This window comes from Palaemon carinicauda, chromosome 24, assembly GCF_036898095.1.
Source record: "Palaemon carinicauda isolate YSFRI2023 chromosome 24, ASM3689809v2, whole genome shotgun sequence".
NCBI lineage: Eukaryota > Metazoa > Arthropoda > Malacostraca > Decapoda > Palaemonidae > Palaemon > Palaemon carinicauda.
In genome coordinates, this window is record NC_090748.1 from 13498390 (window position 1) to 13524769 (window position 26380).

General features: G+C 46.1%; 1 protein-coding gene across 6 annotated transcripts in view; it reads left to right on the forward strand.

The window, feature by feature from the left end:
* LOC137618090 (uncharacterized) overlaps positions 1–26380 on the forward strand; it is a 438647-nt gene that overhangs the window by 376904 nt on the left and 35363 nt on the right. For 4 of the 6 annotated variants that reach the window (XM_068348067.1, XM_068348065.1, XM_068348070.1 and 1 more), the window contains exon 2: positions 2788–4339. In XM_068348067.1, coding sequence (XP_068204168.1) covers positions 2797–4339 — 1543 coding nt within the window. In that variant the 5' untranslated portion in view covers positions 2788–2796. Of the gene's footprint in view, positions 114–2787; positions 4340–26380 lie in introns of all 6 variants that reach the window. The other 2 variants (XM_068348068.1, XM_068348069.1) reach the window with 2 other exon arrangements.

Here is a 26380-nt window from a genome sequence, read left to right on the forward strand (position 1 = left end):
AAGGAGGGGTCCAAGAAAGGTAGGCTTCGTGGGGGCACCACAGGGTTCCTAGCTTGCAAGCAGAGGTGGAACCTTTGCAGGCAAATATGGTGGAACGCAGTAGGCGTTAGGAGGTATATTTTTTATGTCATTTGTTTAAAAGTTAAGCAAGGGTAGTTTGCCCTATTTCCGTAGGTTCCTCACCTTCCTTCGTTCCATAAAATTCCACCCTAAGGTTCCATCTGGGAAGTTAGGTAGCTGAAACAAGTTTTGGCTATTATTTACTTATTGTTGGGCAGTTTTCAGGATTTTTTACCTTCTAATGGGCAATGATGGGATACCATAGTGATTGCAAATACATGAACCATATATTTGTAATGGGTTACATTGTGTGTTAGCTTGTTTACTATTGTTTGTTTTGGCTTTTTACTTCCCTAGCTGCCAATTATTATTATAATATTATTATTACTTATTATGCTACCCAAGACAGTGAAAGATCATGGTACAGAGGCTATGGCACTACCCAAGATTTAGAGAACAATGGTTTGATATTGGAGTGTCCTTCTCCTAGAAGAGCTGTTTACCCTAGCTGAAAGAGTCTCTTCTACCCTTACCAAGAGGATAGTAGCCTCTGGACAAATACATTGCAGTTGTTAATCCCTTGAGCAAAGAGGAACTTTATGATAATCTCATTGTTGTCAAGTGTATGAGGTCAGAGGAGAATATGTAAAGAATAGGCCAGACGATTCAGTGTATGTGTAGGCAAAGGGAAAATGAGCCGTAACCAAAGAGAAGGATCCGATGTAGTACTGTCTGGCAAGTCATAGGACCCAATAACTCTCTAGCTGTAGTGCCTCAACGGGAGGCTGATGCCCTTGTTAGCCTACTACCTAATACCTATATATAGTAATCACTTGGGGATTCTTGTGGGAAAAAAAGGTTTTGGATGGGGAAAACCTAAAATGGAGTGTAATTCATTGGACAGAAGAAACTGATATATATAAAATTTTCTATTACCAGTTAAAAAAAAAACAAAGTTGTCACCAGTGACAATCATGCAAATATGGGTACCCCAAATATGTTTAGTAGATAGTAGGTTGCCCAGGGCACCAGCCACCCGTTGAGGTACTACCAGTAGAGAGTTATATGGTCTTTTGACTGCCCAGTCAGTACTACAGTGGATCCTTCTCTCTGGTTACGGTTCATTTTCCTTTTGCCTACACACACACAACTAATAGTCTGGCCTATTCTTTACTTATTCTCCTCTGTCCTCATACACCTGACAACACTGAGATTACTAAACAATTCTTCTTCACCCAAGGGGTTAACTACTGCACTGTAATTTTTCAGTGGCTACTTTCCTGTTTAGCTATGGTCAGCAGCTCTTCTTAGAGAACGCCAATCAAAAATTAAACCATTGTTCTCTAGTTGTGGGTAGTGCCATAGCCTCTGTACCATGTCTTCCACTGTCTCTTGTTTTGTTTTAAAGATTGTATATATAGTTTATATAGGATATATTTATTTCAATGTTTTTACTCATCTTAAAAACTTTATTTTCCACTGGGCTATTTTCTCTGTTGGAGCCCCTGAGCTTATAGCATCCTGGTTTTCCAACTAGGGTTGTAGCTTAGCAAGAAATTATCATAATATAAAAATGGATAAGTGGAGCCTTTGTATATCAGCGGCCAGTTCCTCACGCGTGCATTAGAAATGGGCACCAACTAACCTAAACTTCCTCCCCCCCTAACTTACAAGCCATATTCTTACTGACTTACCTATTGGGAGTCTAACACCCCCCTGCGATCCCCCTTAAGGTACTGTATTCTTAGTCAGACGTCATCATACATAAAGGTGGCTACTATCATGCATACTGTACACCTTCGGATAAATTTTTAACCTGAACCCTCGTTTCCCCCGGCCCAATGAGTTGATTGGCCGCAGTGCAATGGATAACTTCATAAGAAGACCTAGATTGGTGTGTTCTTACTCATAGCATACAGTAATATATCTGAATGGTACACAAGTAAAGTTCTACACCAAAAATATAACAAGGATAATTATAAGGATATCATTTAACCTAACCTACTGTAGTATGCCAGGTCCCTACTTACCAATAGGTTCTTTTGACCTTCCCACCCAATCTCACCCAGTGAATTCTGACTAGCCTAATTTCTCATCCCTTCTCATCACATCCAAACTATTTCTGCCTGTTTTTCAAATAATGGATTCTGTTTCTTTCTGTAACTTTTCATTCTTGATGTGATATTCATACCTCTCTCTTACCATGAATCTTGACATTCTTTTGATACTTTTCAAAACTGATTTTTTTTCTTTCTTTCTGTAACCCTATGGAAATGAAAGTTGTTGCAATGCTCTTTCTGGATTTTCAATATTGGCTTTACAGTCCATCGTATCCTAAAATATTCAAAATATTTGCAAGGAATTAAGGAGACTAAGACATGTAACTACTATAGTACATTTTTTATTTCATGACAATTAATAGACATGATTTGTTTTTCTCTTGAGACTTTTTATTTCGTATTGTACATCACAACTATTTCTGCATATTGTACAAAATGTAAAATTTTAAAGCTCAAATACTGTACGTATATCAAATGCACTTTCAAGTCATCTGTAGGTTCGAGTAGGCAAACTGCTTTTCATCCCACTAAGATGTATTACCTATGACTACTGAATATGTATCTGTACTGTACTGCATTTTATAAGTACTGTACAGTACTGTTTTGTTGATATCACTTTACTTTTTGTGTTCTGTCTTGCCCATTAACAGTTGTTTGTTTCCTTCAGGTTGCCACTATGTCGGAACAAGAAACCAGCAGAAGCTGTCAAAGCACAACCCTGAATGTGGAAGTTAATCTGAAGGCCACCAAAGATTTCAGAGATTTCCAAGATACACAAAGTTGTTCAAATATTAGTAGCCCTGACAGTGGTATGGGAAATACTATTTTTTCTTCACCTGAAAAGTCGGATAAGGAGGGAGGTGACAGTCTAGATAATAAGGATCGAGATAATTCTGGTAGGAACAGCCCTGGTACTCCACAGAGGATTAGGCTTGCAAGAAACAATGTCTATGGGCCTGGGAGTAAAGGTAGCCCTAATTCATCCAAGGATTTTACTAGTTGGAACCATTTAGTTAATAATGCAAGTCATCTCACAAGCAACCTCTGTGCACTGAAATGTTCGGACAATGCAAAACAGATTATGAGTCCAGAAGAACATAATCAGGGCATTTTTAGCTCTACTCGGGAACTTCAGAGTGAATTGTTTATTTCAAATGATACAAGAGAGACCAGTTCTGGTGATGAGTGTGTGAAAAAGGTGCCTGATAGTAGAAATGAATTGCCTTTATTGGATTACTCTATTCTTACAAGTAAAAGTGGAGAGTATAACAGTAAGGCAGAAAGGCAAACTGTGGATCAAGAAAATGGAAAAGCGTTGGTGGGAGAAGAGTCATTTGTAAGAAATGATAGTGATAAGCTCGAAAAAGCCGAGAGAAAAGATTTGAATATCGAGTCGGGTATTAATGTGGATGCAAGTACATCGACCAAAAATGAAAATAGCATTTGGCAAGTTACTGGCATTTCCAGTGAGTTGCAGGAATCTCCTGATGATGCGAAAAAAAGTGATAATGCTGCGAGTGGAAATGGTGTCTATCGAGATAGTCTCCAATTGAATCCTCATAATGGCAATATAGACAGAAGCCAAGAATTTAGACCAACTCTTGGCCTTTCCAACAGCAATCTCAAAGGTGATGGAGGGAGTGCCCTGGAAAATCCCACAGATGCCAATCAAAAGCCATCCATAGATAGTCAAATAAGAATGGAGAGTGCGAGTTCACAGTTGGTTTTCCAACCGCCCAAAGAATTGGTCGTGCCAAGGGAAAATGTTTTGGTTGAAGGAGGTGTAGTTGGCAAGTTTACAAACAGTGCTTTAGAGGAAAGTGGACCAACCGAAAAGCCGAAGAGTGATTTGAAAGAGATGGGTGGTGTTGAAAAAATTGAAGTTAACTGTAATCTTAATGAAGCCAAAAATTTGTGTCACAATGACAGGCTTAAACCAAACGAACTTCTTGATGTGAATGTGAACATGGGTATTGAGATGGGTGCCATACGGGATACAGACTCGGAAGCGGGTGATTCTTGTTGTAGTGAAGACCAAGATATGTGTGAAGGTGAAAATGGGTGTATTCATCAAGATGGTGTTTGCAATACGGATCAAAACTGGGATTACCTTATGGATGAAGAGTTTAATGTCCCCAAGAAGCCAATCCTGAATGGATCTGCCGAACAGCTCGAACGACGGAGTAGCCTCAAGCGTAAAGCTACGGAGGAAGCGGAGGGTAAGCATTTTATAGCTGCTTTGAATTTGAATGTTTTAAAAGTAGCCTGTAATACTCTATAAGAAATAGCATTTGGTAAATCTCTAATATGTAAAAAAAAATATTGAATTTGTTACAGTAATTTTATCAGTTAGGTAGGGCTAAACTAGAAAGGTTTGTGCTTTTATTCCTACACGTATACAAACCCTCGTCCTTTAATAGGAATGAAGCTTGGAACTCTGCTGTTGAAATTTATAACAAGGTGGAAGTAGTTACTGACAGGTAGCAGGGAAGCCCAGACTCACTTTGACAAAGGCTGCCAAGTAGTACAGACTTGGTGCTAACAAACATGGTTTTTTTTTTTTTTTTTTTTTTTTTTTTTTTTTTTTTTTTTTTTTTTTTTTTTTTTTTTTTTTTAATTTTTCAAGTTGCTCTTTCACTGAATGGAGAAACCATTTGTGGGCACGCAATTTTGCCACAAGGTTTCCAGCCATAGATGTGGAACCTTTTGTTGATCTAAATTCATTGTGCTCTTCTTCCAAGGGTCGTGACTGCTTGCAGTCATCACCCTGTGAGGAATGTAGTGAATGGCCATCCTCCCAGGGGCTTGAGTATGGCATGAAAAAGTCCAAGTGAGATTCTTCTCCTTTGGGGTATTCCTTGAAGGCTAGAAATCCGCTGGACCTCTTCTTTCCCCTTCTGGCTTCTGAACTTTCTCTGTCTCCCTCCTGGAGGAAAGTCGGATAATGACACCCACATTGATGTAACTTAAGGGTAAGCTCAGAGCAAAGTTGCTTTATCTGCTTGCCCTAGAGAAGCAGGTATTCTGTCTCCTTGGGGGGGAACCTATAACTAACGTTACAGATGATGATGGGCTAAGTATATGTTGTCGCCTTCTTTAAGCATAGAGAGCATTTGGTCGACGGAGACTTGCAAGCATTTGCAACATCGAGGGCTAAGTCTTCTCTTGCCCTGTCTGTCTTTCCTATGCTCAGGACTCCTTAAGGTGGAATAAATCATTGATCCTCACCTTAGAGCTTAACGCCTAGTAAGGGAAGGGAACGCTCACAACATCCCTCACTACCGAGCCTGATTCCTTCGACTTGTTTTCTGTAGTGGGACCGTTTTGTTCTATTTGGCTTCATAAGGTGAAAAGGAGGGAATACATTAAATCTTTACATCCTTTGCAGGAGCATAACACAGATGTTTTCAGTTCCCCTGGGTATTTTCACCCAGTAAAAACGCATACCTTTACTTCCTCAGAAGACGAACCTTCTCACATATCACTCCGTAGAGGATGAGAGAAATCATACTTACATGCATTCACCTGTTCGCACGCTTTCTTCTATGCTTGAGTGCTTTGCAATTAGCATGTATTTCTGTTCCTGAGGTCTTAACACACCTAATGCATGAGTGCTTTGCAATTAGCATGCATTTCTGCTCCTGGTGGAGCTAGCTCTTCTGCTAGAGTGCTCACTCATATGAACATGAGGACTACGTGGTTGCACATCAGATCCTATGGACTTAAACGTTCACACACACTCATTAGATCCTATGGACTTACCTATTTGCACGCTCCCACTTAGCGCACATTCTTGAGAACTTTAGTATTCTCATGTTGGTGTGCCTTCTACTGAAACTTAACTGAGTTTAGACACTGACCTATGTGTGCTCTTATGTTAACATGCATTCATTTGTTTGCACATGCTCTCTTGAAGCTTAGCGCTTATATAGATATGAATGCTCACCTGTTTGTGCGTACCCTTCTGCTAGAGCACATTTTTCTATTTGTGTTCGCTCTCCTGTTATTGCATATTCTTCTGTTCATGCGCTTTACTATGTGCTCGTGCTCTCCAATGGATGAATATCCACCAGATCCTGAATCCCCATCTGTTTGTGCTCACTCTCCTGTTGACGTATCTGTTCTCCCACAGGCGGCCTCTACTGTTTGTGCATGCTCTTTTCTTAGAGTATGCTCTTGTGTTTGTGTGCTCAAGCGTGCTTGCCTGACCATACAGTGCTCTACTGTTTACGCATGCTCACTTGTTAATGCACTGTTTTATTAGAGAACGATATTCTATTCATGCATGCTCTCCTGTTGATATGCTCCATTCCATCAGCGAACAATCTCCTATTTGCATTCGCTCTCTGAAAATCGAGCGCACTTCTGTTTGTGTCTCCCCTTAAGCTGGTCTGTTGGAACGCATTCATCACTTCTCATGTATGCGCCTGTACACTATATGATTGGCCCCCTGTTCCAGAAACCTCACCTCTCAGCTCTTGATCTTTAGAGGAGGATTCCTTGCGTAATTCAACGAAGAAATGCTACCGTGTACTCTTCATGAGATCAATCTGTGTACAAGGTCACCGAAGGAGCCTAGTCTTAGAGAGACCCCTAAGACACCTGAGGCGAGTTCATCAGGAACTCATTCTCCCAGATGCTCCTTGAGCTATAGATCATCACAAGGTCATTGGAGAACTTCCTCCTTGTCAGGGGCTTGGCAAGCTGCATGTATTATCACATCTAGTTACATTAGTTATTCTGAGGGGTGGGGAAAGGTCTCCTTTTCTTTCGTTCGAAAGTTTGTCACACTTGGTTAAATCTTTCTCAACCTCTTCTCTTACGGAAGCAACTGACAGCCCTGATAATTTACTTCTTTGGAATATTTTATTTCCTTTTCTGCCTTAGACTAAATTCCCTTTTTCTCCTTCCCGTGACCTTCGATTCGACTCCCATGGAACTCTGTTACAAAACTTTTTCTCTTACTATACAATTCTTCATTTTTGTGGACCTGAGAAGTAGCCTTATCTTGCTTTTCCAACTAGGGTTGTAGCTTAGCTAATGATAATAATAATTAGGGAGATGTTATATTTTTTTATATTTCCTTGTAGAGCAATTTGTCCACCTCCTCACTGGATTGTCTCTATATGTGTATCACATCAGAGGTCAGAAAGCAATATCTTTGCTTAGCCAATGTGTTTTTGGTATATCCTATGACCATGTCACTAAGATCTACAATAATATTGCCCTAGTAGTGTCTACAAATATCCGAGAGTATGTTGTACATTTGTCACCAGGAATTATTACTAGTAAAACAATCCATGCATCAATGGACAACATAGACATCCAAAATAGATCGCCCATTGGGAAACAAAGTTTCCATGGAATAGCTATTTGAGTGTACCAACCTATTTGTGAAGGAGAAACAATTGTTGGAACATTAGATATCAAAACACCACATGAAACGTCTACTGAGTTTGTCCAAGTGCCATCAACTATTATCAATCTAGTTCCATGTTTGACTGAAGGCAATCCAAAAGCTAAATTGAGAAATATGAAATGGGTAAATATGCTACGAATTTAGATTGTCCACAAACAGACAACATTGTTTGGATTAGTGCTCGCTTCTTCAATACAGATGCAAGTTCATCTGATTCTGTCGTACATTTACTCACTGAATAGGTGGACATATCTGTAATTATAATGTAATATTGAAAGGGACAGCTTTGGAGCCTGGTGATTCTATGATCAGACAGCTATTGCATGCCATTGATGAAGAACATTTGGATAGATATTTTGAAAATTCAGGAACTGTTGCACATTCATCACTGCATACTGTCACAGATAATCATGCCGATAGGTCTCTGCCTATAAGTCACTCGGTCATACACCATAACCTACTGATGCTCCAACAGTAATAGATAAGGCATGTAGTCTACCATTATTAAATGCTGCAGCTCATGAATGGGCTACATTGTTTACAGCGCTAGATCAACTGACTAAATTAAACACACACGACTTTGGAAATGGACCAGTGTAAAGAAATCCTGATGCTAGAATACCTTAAACCAAAATACAAAGACAAATTGATCTTCTGTCCCGGAGCTTCTCACACTGTATTATGTGGTCTCTGCTCTTTCGGTAGGACAGTTGAAGGAAGTGGACTTGATGAAGCATGGCAGGGAGCTGGTCTCTGTAGTAGTGTTACTGTTAATCAGATCATCATTGGAAACCACTACAACAGAGCAATTGATTGATTGATTGATTTTTGGTTTTATGGCATCCTGACATCAAAGGTCATTGACGTTGAAGCTATCTATCTTCAATGCCTCTTTGATCTGTGGTTTGAGACTTTGCTAGAAGAAAATTCAACAGTTAATGTCAATCTAAAGGTAAGTGTTGAAGAGCTTGCACAAACATGCATAAATCAGAATGATTCCAACAGGCTCACCAGACATTCTTAGTAAATTTAGAATCTGTTAATCTTGAGAAAGAGTTAAGTTACTTTGACAATAAACATAAGAGAGACCCAATGTATGCTTGGCCACGAATGTACATAAATCATATTATGATTATGTTACTATTTCAGGCAAGTATACAAGAGGGTTATTGGCTACTCTATTTACATCTCTAGGGAAATTGTGTATATGCACAGAATATCCCTGAATCCATAGCTCAAATACCTGATATGAAGCAAATGCTTTGCAGTTCACCTTGTGGATTGACTACCGTTCTGGCTCAGTTGGTTGCCTGATTACCAATGAGGTTTTGCCAAATCCAGATAACCAGGAAGCAACAAACGCCTTTTTACTTTCTGGACCGAAGGCCGTTGAATTTCTCACATAACCTAGCCAACCAGTGGACGAACTGGGTCTTGAGGAAGTGTGACTACTATCATCTATAATCTCAGTAGGGAGGTCCCAAGGAGAGAGGTGTTCAAGCTACACAACTCATGGATGGAAGGTCCTAGAGTGCTGGAGGAAAGCGAGTCAAGACTCCCACCTCCGTAGGGCAGTTACATCTTGTCCTTACTCCAGTGTCACCAGCACCAATATCGCTACCTGTCAACACACGGACATAAATGAGGGTCAGCGGCTTTGAAGCAAACCAATGCTAAGAAGCAATCCCAAAGCTGCCCTTTTATGGCAAGGGATATAGGCGTAGAAGAGGAAAAGCTGGAAGACGTGGTCTCACTCAGGGCGGCCATTTCTCCTACCTGTCCACCGGTGGGAGGATGCCTGAATGCCTGAAGAGCAAGGGATGGGAGTTCCAGTGGGTAGAACCTTAGGCTGTCTCCATCCTCCGAGCAGGGTACCACATCTCGTTCATTCTCTCTCTCCCTCCATTAACTCTTCATCCAGTGAATTCATGCTTCTTCATGAAGAGATTACTGAAGGTACTCGCCCTTCAGGTGGAAGACCAAACCATGTTGGAAAAGGACAGTCTCCAAGAGGTCCTAGATGGGTCTCCAGGCTTTTACAGTTCATTCTTTCTTGTAGAGAATGAGTCTGGAGGTTGGAGAACAGTCATCAACATCTCAGCCTTGAACAGATTTGCCCAACAAACCCATTCAAGATGGACATGGCAAGCATGTTAAGACAGGCTGTTAGGCTGATAGATTTTATGGTAACACTGGATAAAAAAAAATGCTGGCCTTTTGAGATTTCTCAAAAGAAGCTAAAGAAGTCTAGATCTTTTGAAGCTTATCACTTATCCAAACTTGATTGGTTAAGTGCTGTATTAGAGTTCGATATACTATACTGACTTATTATTATTGTCATCCCCACTATGGTCAACTAATAGCAAGTTTCTTTTTGCACTCGTAACTTAATTTGATCGGCAACCATAGAAACATATTTTTCAATGAGAAAAACCACGAGGTCTTCACGCTACTCACAATGGTTATTTAAATCACGATACAGAAATAATTCCCTTGAACAATATATGCAGTAGTTGCTAACAAATCCATAGGAATACATCTTTAAATGCAATTTGGAGAATGGGCCTGTGTCAGACCGAAGCGACACAGACTGAAAAGACAAAGGAACTGTAGTGTATCCCAGATTTGCTTCTTGCTATTAACTGTCAGATTGTCTCTTCTCTACTAGAGGCATATGTTGTTTGAAAGGAAAGAAAATGGCTTTTTTAGTTTTAGGGGTAAATCTTGATAAAAACAAAGCTTCTAGAGAAGCAATGTGAACATGAGGTGAGTATAGAAATAACATTTATTAAAATTACATTTTTCACACAGGAATTTGCTTATAAGCACAATAATTAAGATGAATGAAATATGCTGAATGTTGTTGTAGCTTTATTGGCCGAATACATTTGTATTGGGACGACAAAGTAAAATGTCATGTTAGGATAGGATATTGGGATGACAGTATAAAACTTACATGAAGTTTTTAACAGCCCGACCTCTCGGCAGATTCATGTCTTCATCCTTTCCTGGGGGCCATTCAGTGTTGTACTGGGTCTCCTTCCCCGTGGTTGAAGTTTAAAATCTAAAAAAAGCTGTCTTCTTTAGGATCTTTCTTCTCTGATGTCGCCAAGGGATCTTTCTGTTTCCTTTCTTCTCCTTGGATGAGAACTACGGACTCCTGTGGCTTCTGAGCCCAGTGCTAGAATGTGCTTTTGGGGCTGGGGACTGAACTGGCTGCTTCTAGACTGGTCCATCTCTTGTGGGTGTAGCACATGTGCTCAGTATGTAATCATTCCCGTGTACTGCATAAGGTAGATGTATGTCAACTCCTCCTCTCTCTAGATTATACAAAGGTATGATTATGGGTACCCTTTCTTTGAAAGCTGCCGCCCTCATCCCGGAGCGAGTGATGGAACTTGCCCAGATACCCTTTCCATAAGATCCAGTCAATAAGACTTAGCCCGGTATGACAGTTGCTTCTCACATACAGTACCAACTACCATTAACACTCTCCAGGGATTATGTATGTCTATCATCCAGTAGGATGGTAGGCGTCCTGGTCGGTACCAACAGTGGGGCAATCTGGGTTGAGATCATGTGGAGTGGTGCCTTATTCTGCTAGCTCTCTGATAGATCCTGAGAGAGGGACTTTCTGTGATGGTGGTTGTAGGGAACGTGTCTCTCCAGCCAGAGCATCTTTCTGTAGATTGAGGACTTCCTAGTCTACCTCTGCTGGAGAAGCCCCTTGAGAGCTAGGATTCCTCCTCCTGGGGGGGAACTGACCTTACTCAAAGGTAACTTTTGGCAGTCTTGTCTACTTGAGATTTAGGTCCCAGATTGGTATGGTCCATGTTCTCTGGACACTGGCATATGCACCTCTTGCTAACCTGAGGAGGGCATCGTAGAGATCTTCCCCTCAAGATATTTTTTCTTTTCTCTGCACTAGTAAGGGGTTACAAGAGTTTTCAAGCTCTTCATCATGTCAAACATTAGAGGGAGAGTTGCTCTGTTGCCTTTGTCATCACACAAACTTTGTTGTGAAGACCAAGTACCACTTGGTCTTAAATACAGATTTGGGACTTTCTCAACCCAATCCCTCAGATGTAAGTTGATTTGAAGACTCCTGGTATTATATGATGGCTCTGCAGTACTACTTAAAAAGGACTCTACATCCTGTGCCTGAGTGTCACACCCTTTTCATTAGCCCCAACTAGAACAAGATGTTAGTTTCTTGGTACTGTTTATTCTAGGTTAGTAAGGTTCCTTGCTTGCAGGTACAGGTTGGGTTAGTGAAAACCTTTGCCATCTAAAGGGGGAAATCACATTTGTAGCCTTATCAGTAGTCTTTTGGTTTACTTGCTGGTGTACTTGAGGCTGAAGGTAGGATCTGAAGGTTTTGGGCGATCTTTTCCTCTCTCTACTTACGGACATGACCCACAGATCCTTGGACCTTTTTTCTTGGGTTCTGAAATGGCTGGTCAGTAGTTGTGTATCACTCCCAGCTCCCTTACAGAACTAGTAATAAAGTAATGTTTCTAGCATTAGTCACAAGGCGAGTTAGGATGTCGAGGTCTTCTAACGTCTTTCTTAGTCTCCTCTCAAGGGGATGCTGCAACCACAACCATTTTACACTGGCCAGATGTCTGATGCTGGTAGGTTATGCATTTGATCATCTTTTTTTGCAGACTGTGTCTGTCAAATAGCAACTCCTGTGTTTACTTGTCAAGAAAGAGGATAGGTTGTTGTCTAACCAAACATTTCTCTTGATGGGCCTGGATTGTCTTAATACTGGTTTCCTTTTATGCTATCAGTGAGCGAGGCCCTAACAGTTTCTACATCCCTATGAATAGCTATTAAGTGATTGTTGGAGTCCCCTTCCTTGCACCAGTATGAGACCAGGAAAGAAGACATGTCCAAGGAAGAAGAGAACCTTTCAGCTTAGTTCTAAGTAACTTTCTCTTACCAATGAGTGAGTCCATATATTAAAGGACGAAAGGTTTGCATATGTGCTGGAACAAATAAATTTTAAAAGTAATTTGTAATTTGAGTCCTTTAAAGTTAGTTGTTTCGACACAGATACAAACCCTTGCTATTTATTAGGGTATTACTTTTGGCAACACTGAAAACCAGCCAAGACAATTTTAGCGAGGGATAATTACCCCATCCGCTAGTTAGTGAGAGGAGAGGGGTTGGGGTAGACTAGCTACCCCGCTCACTCACACCTGTCGGTTGAGTAACCACTTTTACTTTTGGCTCGGTAGACTTTATTACTTTTCTTTTTCTTTTTCTTTTGTGTGTGTTTGTGTGTGTATGGTTATTGTCCCGCTATGCGGACATGTCCTGGGATTGAGGGCCGCCACTGCGGCACCTTCATGTCGTCCTTGAAGACAGACCCACATCCTTTATGCCCGGCTTGCCGGGGAACTCAGTGTTCGCGGGACAACACCTGTTCCGAGTGTAGGGAGTGGCCTGCCTCCCAGTGGGAGAGGTTTGCGCGTAAGAAGAAGAGGAAGTCTAAACGAGAATCTTCGCTTTCGGGGTCTTCCTCAAAATTGAAGAAATCGCGGGCTTCTGCTTCCTCTACGCCCAATTCTCTGCCCGAAGCTAATCCTCGACCAGGCCCTTCCGGGGTACGGTCGAGCAGTAGCGCAGGGCTTGTGACTCCAGGTCAACCCTGGGGGATAGACGAGGATGATGTCTCCCCTAGTGAGTCGGCTCCTTCTCTTCCCCCAGGGAGCGCCTGTTCCTTGCCAGAGCTTGGGTCTGGTTTCGACGCCGAGGGGTTAGCTAACTCACCAGGGGCGGTGGCAGGGCTCTCTCCAAGGCGGGCATCCCCTTCGGGGAAACATATCTCTCGTTCGCGAGAGAAGGTTGCCTCTGCGCATCGGCAATCTCCTTACGCTTTAGGTTCTCCTCCAGGGGCCTAAAGAGAACCTTGTTATTAGCGTAGTTCTCCTTTGGGCGAACTTTCCTCCCCTGCGGAGGATTTTTCTGTCGATCTTAATCGGTCTCCCCCTCGGGTGGAGTCTGTTGTACGTTCCTCTCCGGAGGTTCGTAGAGTGGAGGTGTGGGTAACCCCTCTCCACCTCGGGCTGTGAGGAGACGTCTTTTTGAACCTGCTGGTTCTCCTCACGTTGACCCTTCAGGGTCTCGTGACGATCACCCTTCGGGCTGGCGTGATCGGGAGTCTTCGGGCTCTAGTCATGTTGATCCCGCGGGTTATCATGACAGCAGGAGTCCTTCGGGTCTCCGTCGCGCTGAACCTTCGGGCTCTCGCTACTTATTTGAAACCTTTGGGTTTCTGATACGCTGAACCCTCGGGCTCTCGTAACGACTGTAACGTTGAACCTCTGGGCTCTCGTACCGTCAGTCACGCTGATCCTTAGGGATCTCGTGATAGAGGAACCTCGATCCCTCGTTACGCTGACTCTTCGGGGTCTCGTAACCTCAGTTACGCTGAACCCTTGGGCTCTCGTAACTCTAGTCGCGCTAACAATTCGGTGTTTCGTGACAGAGAAACTCCGGTTTTTCGTTGCGTTGCTCCTTCGAGTTCGCGCAACACAGTTCACGCTGAACTTTCGGGTTCTCGTGACCAGAGTCATTCTTTTTATTGTGTTGATCGTTCGCGCTCACACAACACAAGCTATCGTGAACCTTCAGGTGATCGTAGCAGTGAGTTCTCTCAACAACCTGAGAGTTCTCGCGCCCACGATCAAGTTGGCACGCACGACCGCCTTGGCGCGCACAAACAAAATGGCGATCATGGCGTGCAGGTTCATACTATGGCGCGCCATATGCACGAACAGCCTATTGCTCGCCATGTACGCGAACATCCTGTTTGCGCGCCTTGCGCGCGAACAACACACTGAGCGCCATGCGCGCGAGCAACCTTATGCACGCCAGGTGCGCGAACAACCTCGTGCTCCAGGAGCGCGAAAAAGGTGCGCGCAGTCGGGAGAGCTGCGCGCGTGAGCTCTCTTCCGCCTACCAACAGTTCGGCGTAAGAGCGCACGATCATCTAGGCGCTCACAATCAGTCTCTCGAGCCCCTTGGGCCTCAACAGATACAACAGTCGCCTGTGCGACCGAGCCCAGATCCTATCCCTAAGGGTAGGCCTGTGCCTATCTTGCCTGTAGGGAAGCCTCCATCAGACAAGAGGGTTAGGGAACCTGCCCAGGTTCCTAAACCCAGGGAACAGTCCTTTAATAAGGACCTTCCCCCTAGTTCCACAGGAGCCTGTGACCCCCCGTGGCTTAGCAACTTATTTAATGTAATGCGCCAAGCCATGAAGGGAGTCGTTCCCCGCTCCCAGTCCTTAGGTGATACACCTAGGATTCCCTTGTTGGCTCCTCTCTTCCCGGGGTCCTCTCCTCCCTCCGATCCTAGGAGGATGTCGGAAGTTCTCACACGGGCGGGCCCCTCAGGCAAGGGGAGACGATTGTCCCCTTGCATAAGACCTCTGGAGGAGATTAGGCATGAACCTCAGGGTAGCCCCCCGCAGTTCAAGACGCCACAGGCCAGGCCAAAGGGGGAAAGGAAAGGGATTCGTCCTTCAGCCCCCAAGGAGGATAGTGTTACTTACTATGGAGACTCCTTCCCTTCTTTACCGGTCGAGATAGTGTCTAATGAGGCACGACCTGCGACTGGACGGGATACACCACGTACGGTAATGGACTTACATTCCACCCGTATGCCGGAGGAGTCCTCTAGGTCCTTGGGGACAGAGGATCTCCGGCTTCGTAGGAGGGAACTGAAGGATTTGTTCACCATCCCCAAATCCTCGGCCAGACTTCCTTCCTCACTGCCTCCCAGGCAGCTGGAAGCAAGCACCTCCCCGGTAGTCTCCCTATCCCCAGTCTATACAGTTGACGACTTTGAACCACGCCGGGCTCCTATGGATGAGAGCTTGGACGTGGAAGGGCAGAGCGATCCCGAGGACGACGCTCTGCCAGCAGCTGCTAGCCCTAACCTTACAGAGGATGAGAGGAAGGAGTCGGAACACGCCTTCTAGCAGGTCCTAGCCTGCATCCGATCCATCAATGGACTTCCAGATCTATCGGCAGCCCCTCTAGATGGAAAAGAAACGGTCCTTGACCAGTTCTATGGCACTCAGAAACCTCATAGGACCAGTGCAGCTTTGCCCTGGTCAAAGGGGTTGAAGAGTGCCAAACAGAAGGCTGTGTCCTAGGCAACTGGTTCCAACTCGTCCTCCAAGCTCTTACCTCCTCTGTATGTGTTTCAGAGGAGGTACTACGAGATCCTCGGAGAATCTCTTCCAACGCTGCCTCTCGACCACTTTATAGAAGCACCCTCGAAGGCCACCCCCTTCGAGAAACTTAAGGGACTTCCTGTCTCCTTTTCAGCCTCTGAAATCCTATACCAGGAAAAGGTGGCGAAGTACGCCATGCAAGGTACTTCGTGGCTGGATTTCTGGTTAGGATCCTTAGGACAACTGATGCGGTCTAAAGACCTGTCTCGGGAGTCCTCCAGGAAGTCTTTGGAGACTTTCCTTTTGTCCGGCACTCCGGCCATCGAGTCCCTCTCTCATCGGGTAGTGAACCTTTGGGCCAACACTATCCTGAAGAGGAGAGATGCCGTCATAGGCAAGCTCTATAGACATCTCCCTCAGGCCGAAGTAGCGAGTCTGAGAAATGCTCCTTTCGAGGGTAATTCTTTGTTCCATCCCGAGGATGTCGAGCGGGTGGCAGAGAGGTGGAGGAAGTCCAGTCAGGACTCCCTCATTCAGAAGGTCTTAACAGCTAGACCTTACCCCTCTCAGCCACAGCGGAAAGCATAGCAGAACCCGCAGCGGAAAAGGGCTAGAGACCCAAAACAGCAGGTTAAAAAGGGTGCAAAGCCGGCCTTTCACAGCAAAAAGTCCTTCCGTGGAGGAAAGGGTAAGAAGGGATCTGGCCGAGGCCAGTCCCAATAAGACAGGCAATCCTCCCATTTGTCCACCTGTGGAGGGATGCCTGCAAAGCCGCTGGCAGAGGTGGCTTTACCACGGGGCCGAAGCCTGGACGGTCGAGGTGATTCGTTCAGGGTATCGTATCCTGTTCACGCTCTCTCTCCCTCCACTGACTCGAGTGCTGATTCCATTGAACTCCTGTGCGAAGGGATCCGCACAGGAGTTTACCCTCAGGGCAGAAGTCCAGTCCACGTTGGAGAAGGACGCTCTCCAGGAGGTCCTCGACGGGTCCCTAGGCTTCTACAGTCGACTTTCATGTGAAAAAGGCGTCTGGAGGCTGGAGACCAGTCATCAACCTCTCGGCCCTGAACAGGTTTTTCGAACAGACCATTCAGGATGGAGACGGCCGACACAGTCAGACAAGCGATAAGACCCCAGGACTTCATGTGCACTCTAGATCTGAAGGACTCATACTTCCAGATCCCAATTCACCCGTCTTTCAGGAAGTATCTGAGATGCATGTTCAATCGGAAGCATTAACAGTTCAGGGTACTGTGTTTCGGTCTTTCCACAGCACCCCAGGTATTCACGAGAGTATTCGCCCTAGTATCATCTTGGGCTCACAGAGTCGGCATCCGTCTCCTAAGATACTTGGACGACTGGCTGATTCTGGCAGACTCGGAGGCGGCCCTTCTCCGCCACCGAGACGAGCTTCTAAGGTTTTGCCAGGATCTGGGGATCGTGGTAAACCTCGAGAAGTCTCAACTGCTCCCCTCTCAAGAACTGGTATACCTAGGCATGCGAATTGACACCCTAAGGCACAAAAGCGTTTCCATCAGACGAAAGGATCCAGAGACTGAGGAAGATAGCACAGGTCTTCCTCAGTCGGGAAGAGCTCCCGGCGCAGTATTGGCTTCGCCTTCTCGGTCACCTCTCTTCCCTGACCCGACTGGTCCCCAACAGTCACCTCAGGATGTGATCCCTCCAGTGGCGACTAAAATCCCAGTGGAACCAGCACTCCGATTCCTGGGATCACCTAGTCCGCATAGGGCTAGAGGAACAGTCGGACCTCAGGTGGTGGCTGGCGGAGCCGAACCTCTGCAAAGGAGTCGATCTTCTCACCTCTCCCCCGGAATTGATGCTGTTTTCGGATGCATCAAAAGGGTGGGGGGCTCACGTGCTGCACCATTACATCTCCGGCTAATGGTCCGAATCAGAAAGGTACCAGCACATAAATCTCTTAGAGATGAGGGCAGCCTTTCTGGCCCTCAGAGTTCCACCAGGTTCTGGCAGGGCACTCTGTGGTGCTGATGAGCGACACCACCACGGTAGTAGCTTATCTAAGCAAACAGGGCGGTACCTTTTCGCAGCAGCTGTGCCATCTTGGAGTAGAGATACTCAGATGGGCAGAAGACAACTCGGTGACTCTATCAACTCGCTTCATTCCGGGAAAGCGGAATGTGCTAGCAGACAAGCTGAGCAGAGCGACTCAGATAGTTGGCACCGAGTGGTCTTTAAATCCTCTGATAGCCAACAAAGTCCTGACTTTGTGGGGCTCCCCGACTGTGGATCTGTTCGCAACGGCCCTGAATTTCAGGCTCCCGTTGTACTGCTCCCCAGTCCCGGATCCCCAAGCTCTTTGGCAAGATGCGTTTCAACAACGGTGGATAAACCTGGACGTTTACGCGTTTCCTCCGTTTTTTTGATGAGAAAAGTCCTCAACCAGGTACGAGCAAGCAACAATTTGCAAATGACCCTCTTAGCTCTGCTATGGCATCACGCAGAATGGTTCCCGGACCTTCTGCATCTCCTCACGGAGATCTCGAGGGAGCTTCCTCCACAACACGACTTCCTCAAACAACCACATGCCAACATCTTTCACAGAACCGTAGCCTCGCTTCGACTTCACGCCTGGAGACTATCAGCACCTCCTCAAACAGAGAGGCTTTTCAAAACCGGTTGCGAAAAGAATGGCTGGACACCTCAGGAGATCCACAGAGGCAGTCTACCAGGCGAAGTGGTCAGTTTTCTGTGGTTGATGTCGTGGAAGGGGTATCTCTCCCCTCGATGCCTCTGTTCCAACTATAGCGGAGTTTCTTGTATACCTTCGGGAAGAAAAGCTTCTCTCGGTCTCGGCAGTCAAAGGCTACCGCTCAGCCTTGAGTCTCGCCTTTAGACTGAAACGAGTCGATATTTCCTCCTCGGAACTTTCTTTGCTCGTACGCAGTTACGAGCTTACTTGCCCCCAGGCAGAGCTAAGACCTCCCCCATGGAACGTGGTTCGGGTCCTCAGGTCTTTGAAGGGCTTCCCCTACGAACCACTATGCCAGGCCTCAGATCGCTACCTCACGTGGAAGACGGTGTTCCTGCTCGCTTTGGCTTCGGCCAAGAGAGTCAGCGAACTTCATGGACTATCTGCTGATGTCTCCCACTCTAGGAGATGGGAGGAAGTAATCCTCAACTTCGTCCCTGAGTTTGTAGCTAAGACTCAAAATCCGGGTGTGCCGGACACCAGGTTCTGCCCATTTCGGATAGAGAGTCTTCGTTCTGTAACTGAAGATCCAGACCAACTGTTACTATGTCCAGTGAGGAGTCTGAGGTGTTACTTAAAAAGAACAGCAAAAGCTCGCCCCCGTGTACGAGCACTTTTTGTCAGCACGGGGAAGGTCACGAGGAATACTATTTCCTCCCGGATAAGGAAAGTAATCAAATAAGCTCTATATCCAGATCCTCCTCTGTCCAACCGACCCAGAGCTCATGACGTCAGAGGCATTGCAACGTCTCTGGCGTTCAAGAAAATTTTTTCTGTGGCACAGGTATTGCAAGCGGGCATGTGGAAGCGTCAGACGACCTTCACAGTCCACTACCTGAAAGACGTAACCCACAGGAGCATGGAAACCTTCTCCATTGGTCCTGTGGTGGCCACACAAGTGATTTAATGCCTCAGGCTCCTTGATGGACAAGTAGCAGAGGGTTGAAGGCTGAGGTTACCCGGTTTAGTCTAGGGTGAATGAAAAGAATGTCTGGGTCACTTCTTTCTTTCTCCTTCTCCCCCCCCCCCCCCCCCCCCGGGGAAATAGCTCCGCAAGACCGAAGCATAGCTGACTTAACCCCTCTGCAGGTAAGAATCATTTCCCTTGTGCATCCTGGGTATGAATGAATACTTTGTTACGTCACCAATACCTCTTGAGGGAGGGTATTGGATATGTCTTAGAATCCTCGAGTTCCTACTTGAAGACAAGCCACGAGTCTCTCTCACACAAGCTTCTGCAAGCCGCTATCATTGAGTTACCTTGTAACTACTTTGATTTTAACGAGGGTAGGGTTCCCTCTACTATCGATCACAGATCGAAATAGAGAGGACCCCGGGTCATGACCAAGGCCAGTTGGTAAGGACTTCCTCCCTCCTAAGAGTAAGTCACCCTAATAAATAGCGAGGGTTTGTATCTGTGTTGGAGTGCTACCAGAAAGCAAAAGTGGTAACTAAACCGACAGGTGTGAGTGAGCGGGGTAGCTAGTCTACCTCAACCCCCTCCCACTAACTAGCGGATGGGGTAATTATCCCTCACTAAAATTGTCTTGGCTGGTTTTCAGCATTGCCGAAAGTAATACCCTAGTAAATAGCTTCAGGTTTGTATGTTAGGAAAAATACAAATTATTTCCAAATTTGTTATATTTCCTGCCACAACTACCCCTCTTAGTCCTAGGCCTAATGACAAAGGTGGTTACTCTGTAACAGGTGGGAGGGTGGGCCTTCCCCTTCGCACCACCCGTCATCAACTGCCTACCTTCTTAACGATTCAAGGGCTGTTCAAACTCTGCTGAAGACATACCCCTGTTATAAAGGACTTAGGTTTGTATAGCTAAGAAAAACACAAATTTTAAAATCTGTTAGATTTGTATTCTTTCCTTCACCTCCATAAGTGAGCATGATGACCACCAGGTAATATTCATTGTAATAAATAGAATTTTTCAATATTTAACTTAGCCGGTGATTATAATAGCTGCAACTCTGTTGCTCGTCAGAAAACTCTAAGGTAAAATTCGCCAGCGATCGCTACACAGGTTGCGGGTGTGCCCAACAGCGCCATCTGTCGTCCAGATACCCAGTACTCAATGTAAACAAAGAACTCAATTTTCTCTCTGTCGTGCTACCGACAAGACGTGCTTATTCGCTGTTGCTAAACTGGATTTGTTTTCACAACTAATTGGTGAAGTACACTATTCTAGTTTTGAGCTTTCGCTGTGCAGGCTTTCTCTTCACAATTCCTTGAACTCTTTTTGATTACGGATTCTTTGTTGATGACTTTTTGATAGTTTTTGAATTCCCCTTTGACCAATTCAAAATGGCTGACCCTTCACAAGTCCCAAAATTTAGGAAGTGCAATGCTAGGGACTGTTCAAGGCGTCTTCCGAAGGCCTCTATCGACCCTCACACTGTTTGTTCCAATTGTCGGGATAAAACCTGTCAATTGGAAGATCGATGTGAGGAGTGCGTTGGGCTTTCGGAATTCGATTTTATCGAATTCCAAAAGTATACACGTAGGCTAGAGAGAGATAGAGTTAGGAGAAGTTCCTCTCGTTCTATTGACATTTCCTCTCCTCATGCCCCACAACCTATTCCTTCCCCTGTAGTGGTTGCTCCTAATCCCCCTTCTGGCACTCAGGAACCTTCGATGGCTGATATGATGCGTGCCATCCAAGCTCTGGGTGAGAGAGTTGAGTCCCTGGCTAGTGACCGTAATCAGCTCATGGCGGATGTGAAGGAGCTGAAGTGTAAAAGTGCAGTGGGAAGTGTTAAAGTGAGTGATAGTGTTGTGGATAGTGTTGCGCTTGAGGGTTCGTCTGTTCGTGCCTGTCGTCCTCCTAGTCCGGGACCTCTTGCAAGCTCCCAAGTCCAGGGGAGAAGCAATGTCGTACGACAAATGGGTTCGAGAGGCTTTAATCAGCGAACAGACGTTCCCTCCGTGGTATCGGGCGTATCTACCCAAGATCGCCCCTGCCTAACAAAGACGAGAGAGCCCATTAATACCTCGTCTTCGGAAGGTGTTTCTCGAAAGAAACCGTGGACCAAGGTCTCACGACCGTTAAAGCGCAAGTCGGTCCCTTCCGCACAAGTCCAACGGCCCAGCTGTAGCCACTGGGTCAGTTCGGACTCGCTGCAGTCATCCGATGACTGCTCACCTCCTAAGAGAGGCAAAGCGGTACCGCTTCAGACAGTAACACCGTCTGTCGCCGCACCTGCTCCTGTAGACCCTAAGTGGTCTTTACTGCAAGACATGCAGTCTCAACTAACGTCGCTTATGCAGGACTTTCGTGCGGAGAAGGTTGCTGCCGCACCAGCTAGTGCAGCTCCTTGCCTACAACCACCCACACGATCGGTTGTGCGTCCTGGGGACGCTGAGGTAACCTTCTCACGCACTCCAGTTGAGAGTTCCGCCACCCATGCGTTCCAGTGTGATCTGCCAGCCGCATGTTGACGTTCAGCGACGCACGGAGGTATCCGTTGACGTTCGGGAGGTTCAACAACCGTCAGAGTTGTTTTGTTTTGACGCGGTGCGTCAACCTCCGCAACCCAGTGTGGTTGCCACTGCTCACCCACATCAGTCTAGACAGTCTGGAGTAGACTCTGTGCGTCCCCGCGCTGCTATGGTTGTTGCCAGCTCACAGACTGGGCAACAGTTCCATGACGTTGCGTCCGGCTCAGTCACGCATGCACCCGTGCGACCGGACTCAGCTAACCAGCCGTTACCCACTCCGTTGCCGCTTCCTCATCAATACACGGATGAGGGACTTTCTGATGATGATGGTGCTGCACACGTAGATGAACCGCATTCAGAACTGGACGAGCCTAAGTCTACGCAACCCTCTTTGGACTTTAGGAAAGTTTTGGCCCTGTTCAAAGAGATGTTTCCGGACCAGTTTGTGTCTGTGGCTCCGCGTTCTCCTCCGTCAGAGTTTGTGTTAGGCATGCCGTCAACCACTCCTGCCTTTACTAGACTCGTCCTCGCACGCTCGTCCAAGAGAGCTTTGCGGGTGATAGGAGAATGGCTGCAGTCCAAAAAGAGTTTAGGGAAGACAGCTTTTACGTTTCCCCCTGCTAGACTCTCTTCTAGATCGAGCGTCTGGTATGCCACGGAAGAAGTTCTCGGCTTGGGAGTTCCTGCCTCTGCCCAGGGCGACTTCTCAAGCCTTGTAGACTCTCCCCGCCGCCTAGCCATGAGACGCTCAAAAATATGTTGGTCATCTTCGGACCTGGACCACCTTTTGAAAGGTATCTTTAGAGCCTTCGAGGTTTTTAACTTCCTAGACTGGTGTCTAGTAGCTCTTAGCAGAAAGATCTCTCCGATGGAGAAGGAGACTTCCTTGCTCATTATGTCCTGCATGGACAAGGCCGTACGTGATGGGTCTAATGAGCTTGCTGCATCTTTTGTGTCCGGAGTCCTTAAGAAGCGTGAAAACCTATGCTCATTCCTTTCAGCTGGAGTTACACCATGCCAGAGATCCGAACTTCTGTTTGCCCCTCTATCCAAGTGCCTTTTTCCAGAGGACCTGATTAAAGAGATTGCTGCTTCTTTGATACAGAAGGATACTCACGATCTTGTTGCGTCATCTGCTCGCAAAGCCACCCCTTTGCCGACCCTGTCAGCTAGACCAAGGATGGACACTCCAGCGTCCCGTTTTATTCCGCCCTTTCGTGGCAGAGCCTCCAGCAGAGGAGGTGCTCGTGCCGAAGGGAGACGTGGAAAGAAGAAAGGAACCAAGTCCTTTAAGGGCAGAGTCTGACTGCCAGCTTCTTCAGACAGCAGTGGGAGCCAGACTCAAGAACTTCTGGCAGACCTGGGAAAAGAGAGGCGCAGATGCACTATCTGTGAAGTTGCTCAGAGAGGGGTACAAGATCCCGTTTGTACGAAAACCCCCTCTAGCAACGTCTCCCATCGATCTCTCTCCCAGGTACAGAGAGGAAGACGAGACGAGCATTGAAACAGGAAGTGTCTCTCTTACTAGAGAAGGGAGCGGTAGTCAAAGTCCTGGACCATCAAACCCCGGGATTCTACAACCGTCTTTTCTTGGTTTCAAAGAAGACAGGAGGGTGGAGGCCGGTGCTAGACGTCAGTGCGCTGAATGTCTTTGTCACAAAGCAGACGTTCTCCATGGAGACCACAAAGTCGGTTCTAGCAGCGGTCAGAAGGGAAGACTGGATGGTCTCTTTAGACCTAAGGGACGCCTACTTCCACGTCCCCATCCACCCGGACTCCCAACCTTTTCTGAGATTTGTTTTCGAAAAGGTTGTCTACCAGTTTCAAGCCCTGTGCTTTGGCCTAAGCACAGCTCCTCTTGTGTTTACGAGGCTGATGAGGAATGTAGCCAAATTCCTTCATTTAGCGGACATCCGAGTCTCCCTCTATTTGGACGACTGGCTTCTCAGAACTTCTTCCAGTCGTCGCTGTCTGAAGGATCTAAATTGGACTCTAGATCTGACCAAGGAATTGGGTCTCCTTGTCAATATGGAAAAGTCACAAGTGGTCCCATCCCAAACTATTGTGTATTTAGGGATGGAGATTCACAGTCTAGCTTTTCGGGCTTTTCCGTCGGCCCCCAGAACAAGCCAAGCCCAGTTATGCATCCAGAACATGCTGAAGAAGGAACGATGTTCAGTCAGGAAGTGGATGAGTCTGATAGGGACACTATCATCCCTGGAACAGTTCGTGTCATTAGGAAGACTACACCTCCGTCCTCTTCAATATCACCTAGCATTTCACTGGAAAAAGGACAAGACGCTAGAAGCGGTCTCGATCCCCATTTCCGAGAAGATGAAGTCTTGCCTGACATGGTGGAAGGACAGTATCAGCCTCAGAGAGGGTCTGCCCCTGGCTGTTCAGACTCCCAACCACGTTCTCTTCTCGGACGCATCGGACGTAGGCTGGGGTGCGACATTAGACGGTCGGGAATGTTCGGGAATATGGAACTCGAGTCAAAGGACAATGCATATCAACTGCAAGGAGCTACTGGCAGTACATCTGGCCTTGAAAAGCTTCAGGTCTCTCCTTCAAGGCAAAGTGGTGGAGGTGAACTCGGACAACACCACTGCTTTGGCGTACATCTCCAAGCAAGGAGGGACCCACTCACTGACGTTGTACGAGATCGCAAGGGACCTCCTCACCTGGTCAAAAGGTCTAAACATATCACTAGTAACGAGGTTCATCCAAGGCAACTTGAATGTCATGGCAGATTGTCTCAGTCGGAAGGGACAAATAATTCCAACAGAATGGACCCTCCACAAGGATGTATGCAAGAGACTTTGGGCCACCTGGGGCCAGCCAACCATAGATCTCTTCGCAACCTCGATGACCAAGAGGCTCCCAATATATTGCTCACCAATCCCGGACCCAGCAGCAGTTCATATAGATGCCTTTCTCCTAGATTGGTCACATCTAGATCTATATGCATTCCCTCCGTTCAAGATTGTCAACAAGGTACTGCAGAAGTTCGCCTCTCACGAAGGGACAAGGTTGACGCTAGTTGCTCCCCTCTGGCCCGCGAGAGAATGGTTCACCGAGGTACTTCGATGGCTAGTAGACGTTCCCAGAACACTTCCCCTAAGGGTGGACCTTCTACGTCAGCCACACGTAAAGAAGGTACACCAAGGCCTCCACGCTCTTCGTCTGACTGCCTTCAGACTATCGAAAGACTCTCGAGAGCTAGAGGCTTTTCGAAGGAGGCAGCCAGAGCGATTGCTAGAGCAAGGAGAACATCCACCCTTAGAGTCTACCGATCGAAGTGGGAAGTCTTCCGAGACTGGTGCAAGTCAGTATCCGTATCCTCGACCAGTACCTCTGTAACTCAAATAGCTGACTTCCTCTTATATCTGAGGAAAGAACGATCTCTTTCAGCTCCCACTATCAAGGGTTACAGAAGCATGTTGGCATCAGTCTTCCGTCACAGAGGCTTAGATCTTTCCAACAATAAAGATCTACAGGACCTCCTTAAGTCTTTTGAGACCACGAAGGAGCGTCGTTTGGTTACACCTGGTTGGAATTTAGACGTGGTACTAAGATTCCTCATGTCAGACAGGTTCGAGCCGCTACATTCAGCCTCCCTGAAAGATCTCACCTTAAAGACTCTTTTCCTGGTATGCTTAGCCACAGCTAAAAGAGTCTGTGAGATTCACGCCTTCAGCAAGAACATCGGATTCTCATCTGAAACGGCTACATGTTCTCTACAACTTGGTTTTCTAGCCAAAAACGAGCTGCCTTCTCGACCTTGGCCAAGATCGTTCGATATTCCAAGCTTATCGAATATGGTTGGAAATGAACTAGAAAGAGTCTTATGCCCTGTGAGAGCTCTTAAGTTCTATTTAAAACGAACTAAACCTTTACGAGGCCCGTTTGAAGCTTTATGGTGTTCAGTTAAGAAACCATCTTTGCCTATGTCAAAGAATGCTTTATCCTATTTTATCAGACTGTTAATACGAGAAGCTCATTCCCATCTGAGTGAGGAAGACCAAGCTTTGCTGAAGGTAAGGACACACGAAGTTAGAGCTGTCGCAACTTCCGTGGCCTTTAAACAAAATAGATCTCTGCGAAGTATAATGGACGCAACCTATTGGAGAAGCAAGTCAGTGTTCGCGTCTTTTTATCTTAAGGATGTCCAGTCTCTTTATGAGGACTGCTACACTCTGGGACCATTCGTAGCAGCGAGTGCAGTAGTGGGTGAGGGCTCAACCACTACAATTCCCTAATTCCATAACCTTTTTAATCTTTCTCTTGAAATGTTTTTATTGTTGTTTTTGGGTTGTCCGGAAGGCTAAGAAGCCTTTCGCATCCTGGTTGATTTGGCGGGTGGTCAAAGTCATTTCTTGAGAAGCGCCTAGATTAGGGGTTTTGATGAGGTCCTGTTGTATGGGTTGCAACCCTTGATACTTCAGATCCTAGGGGTCGATCAGCATCC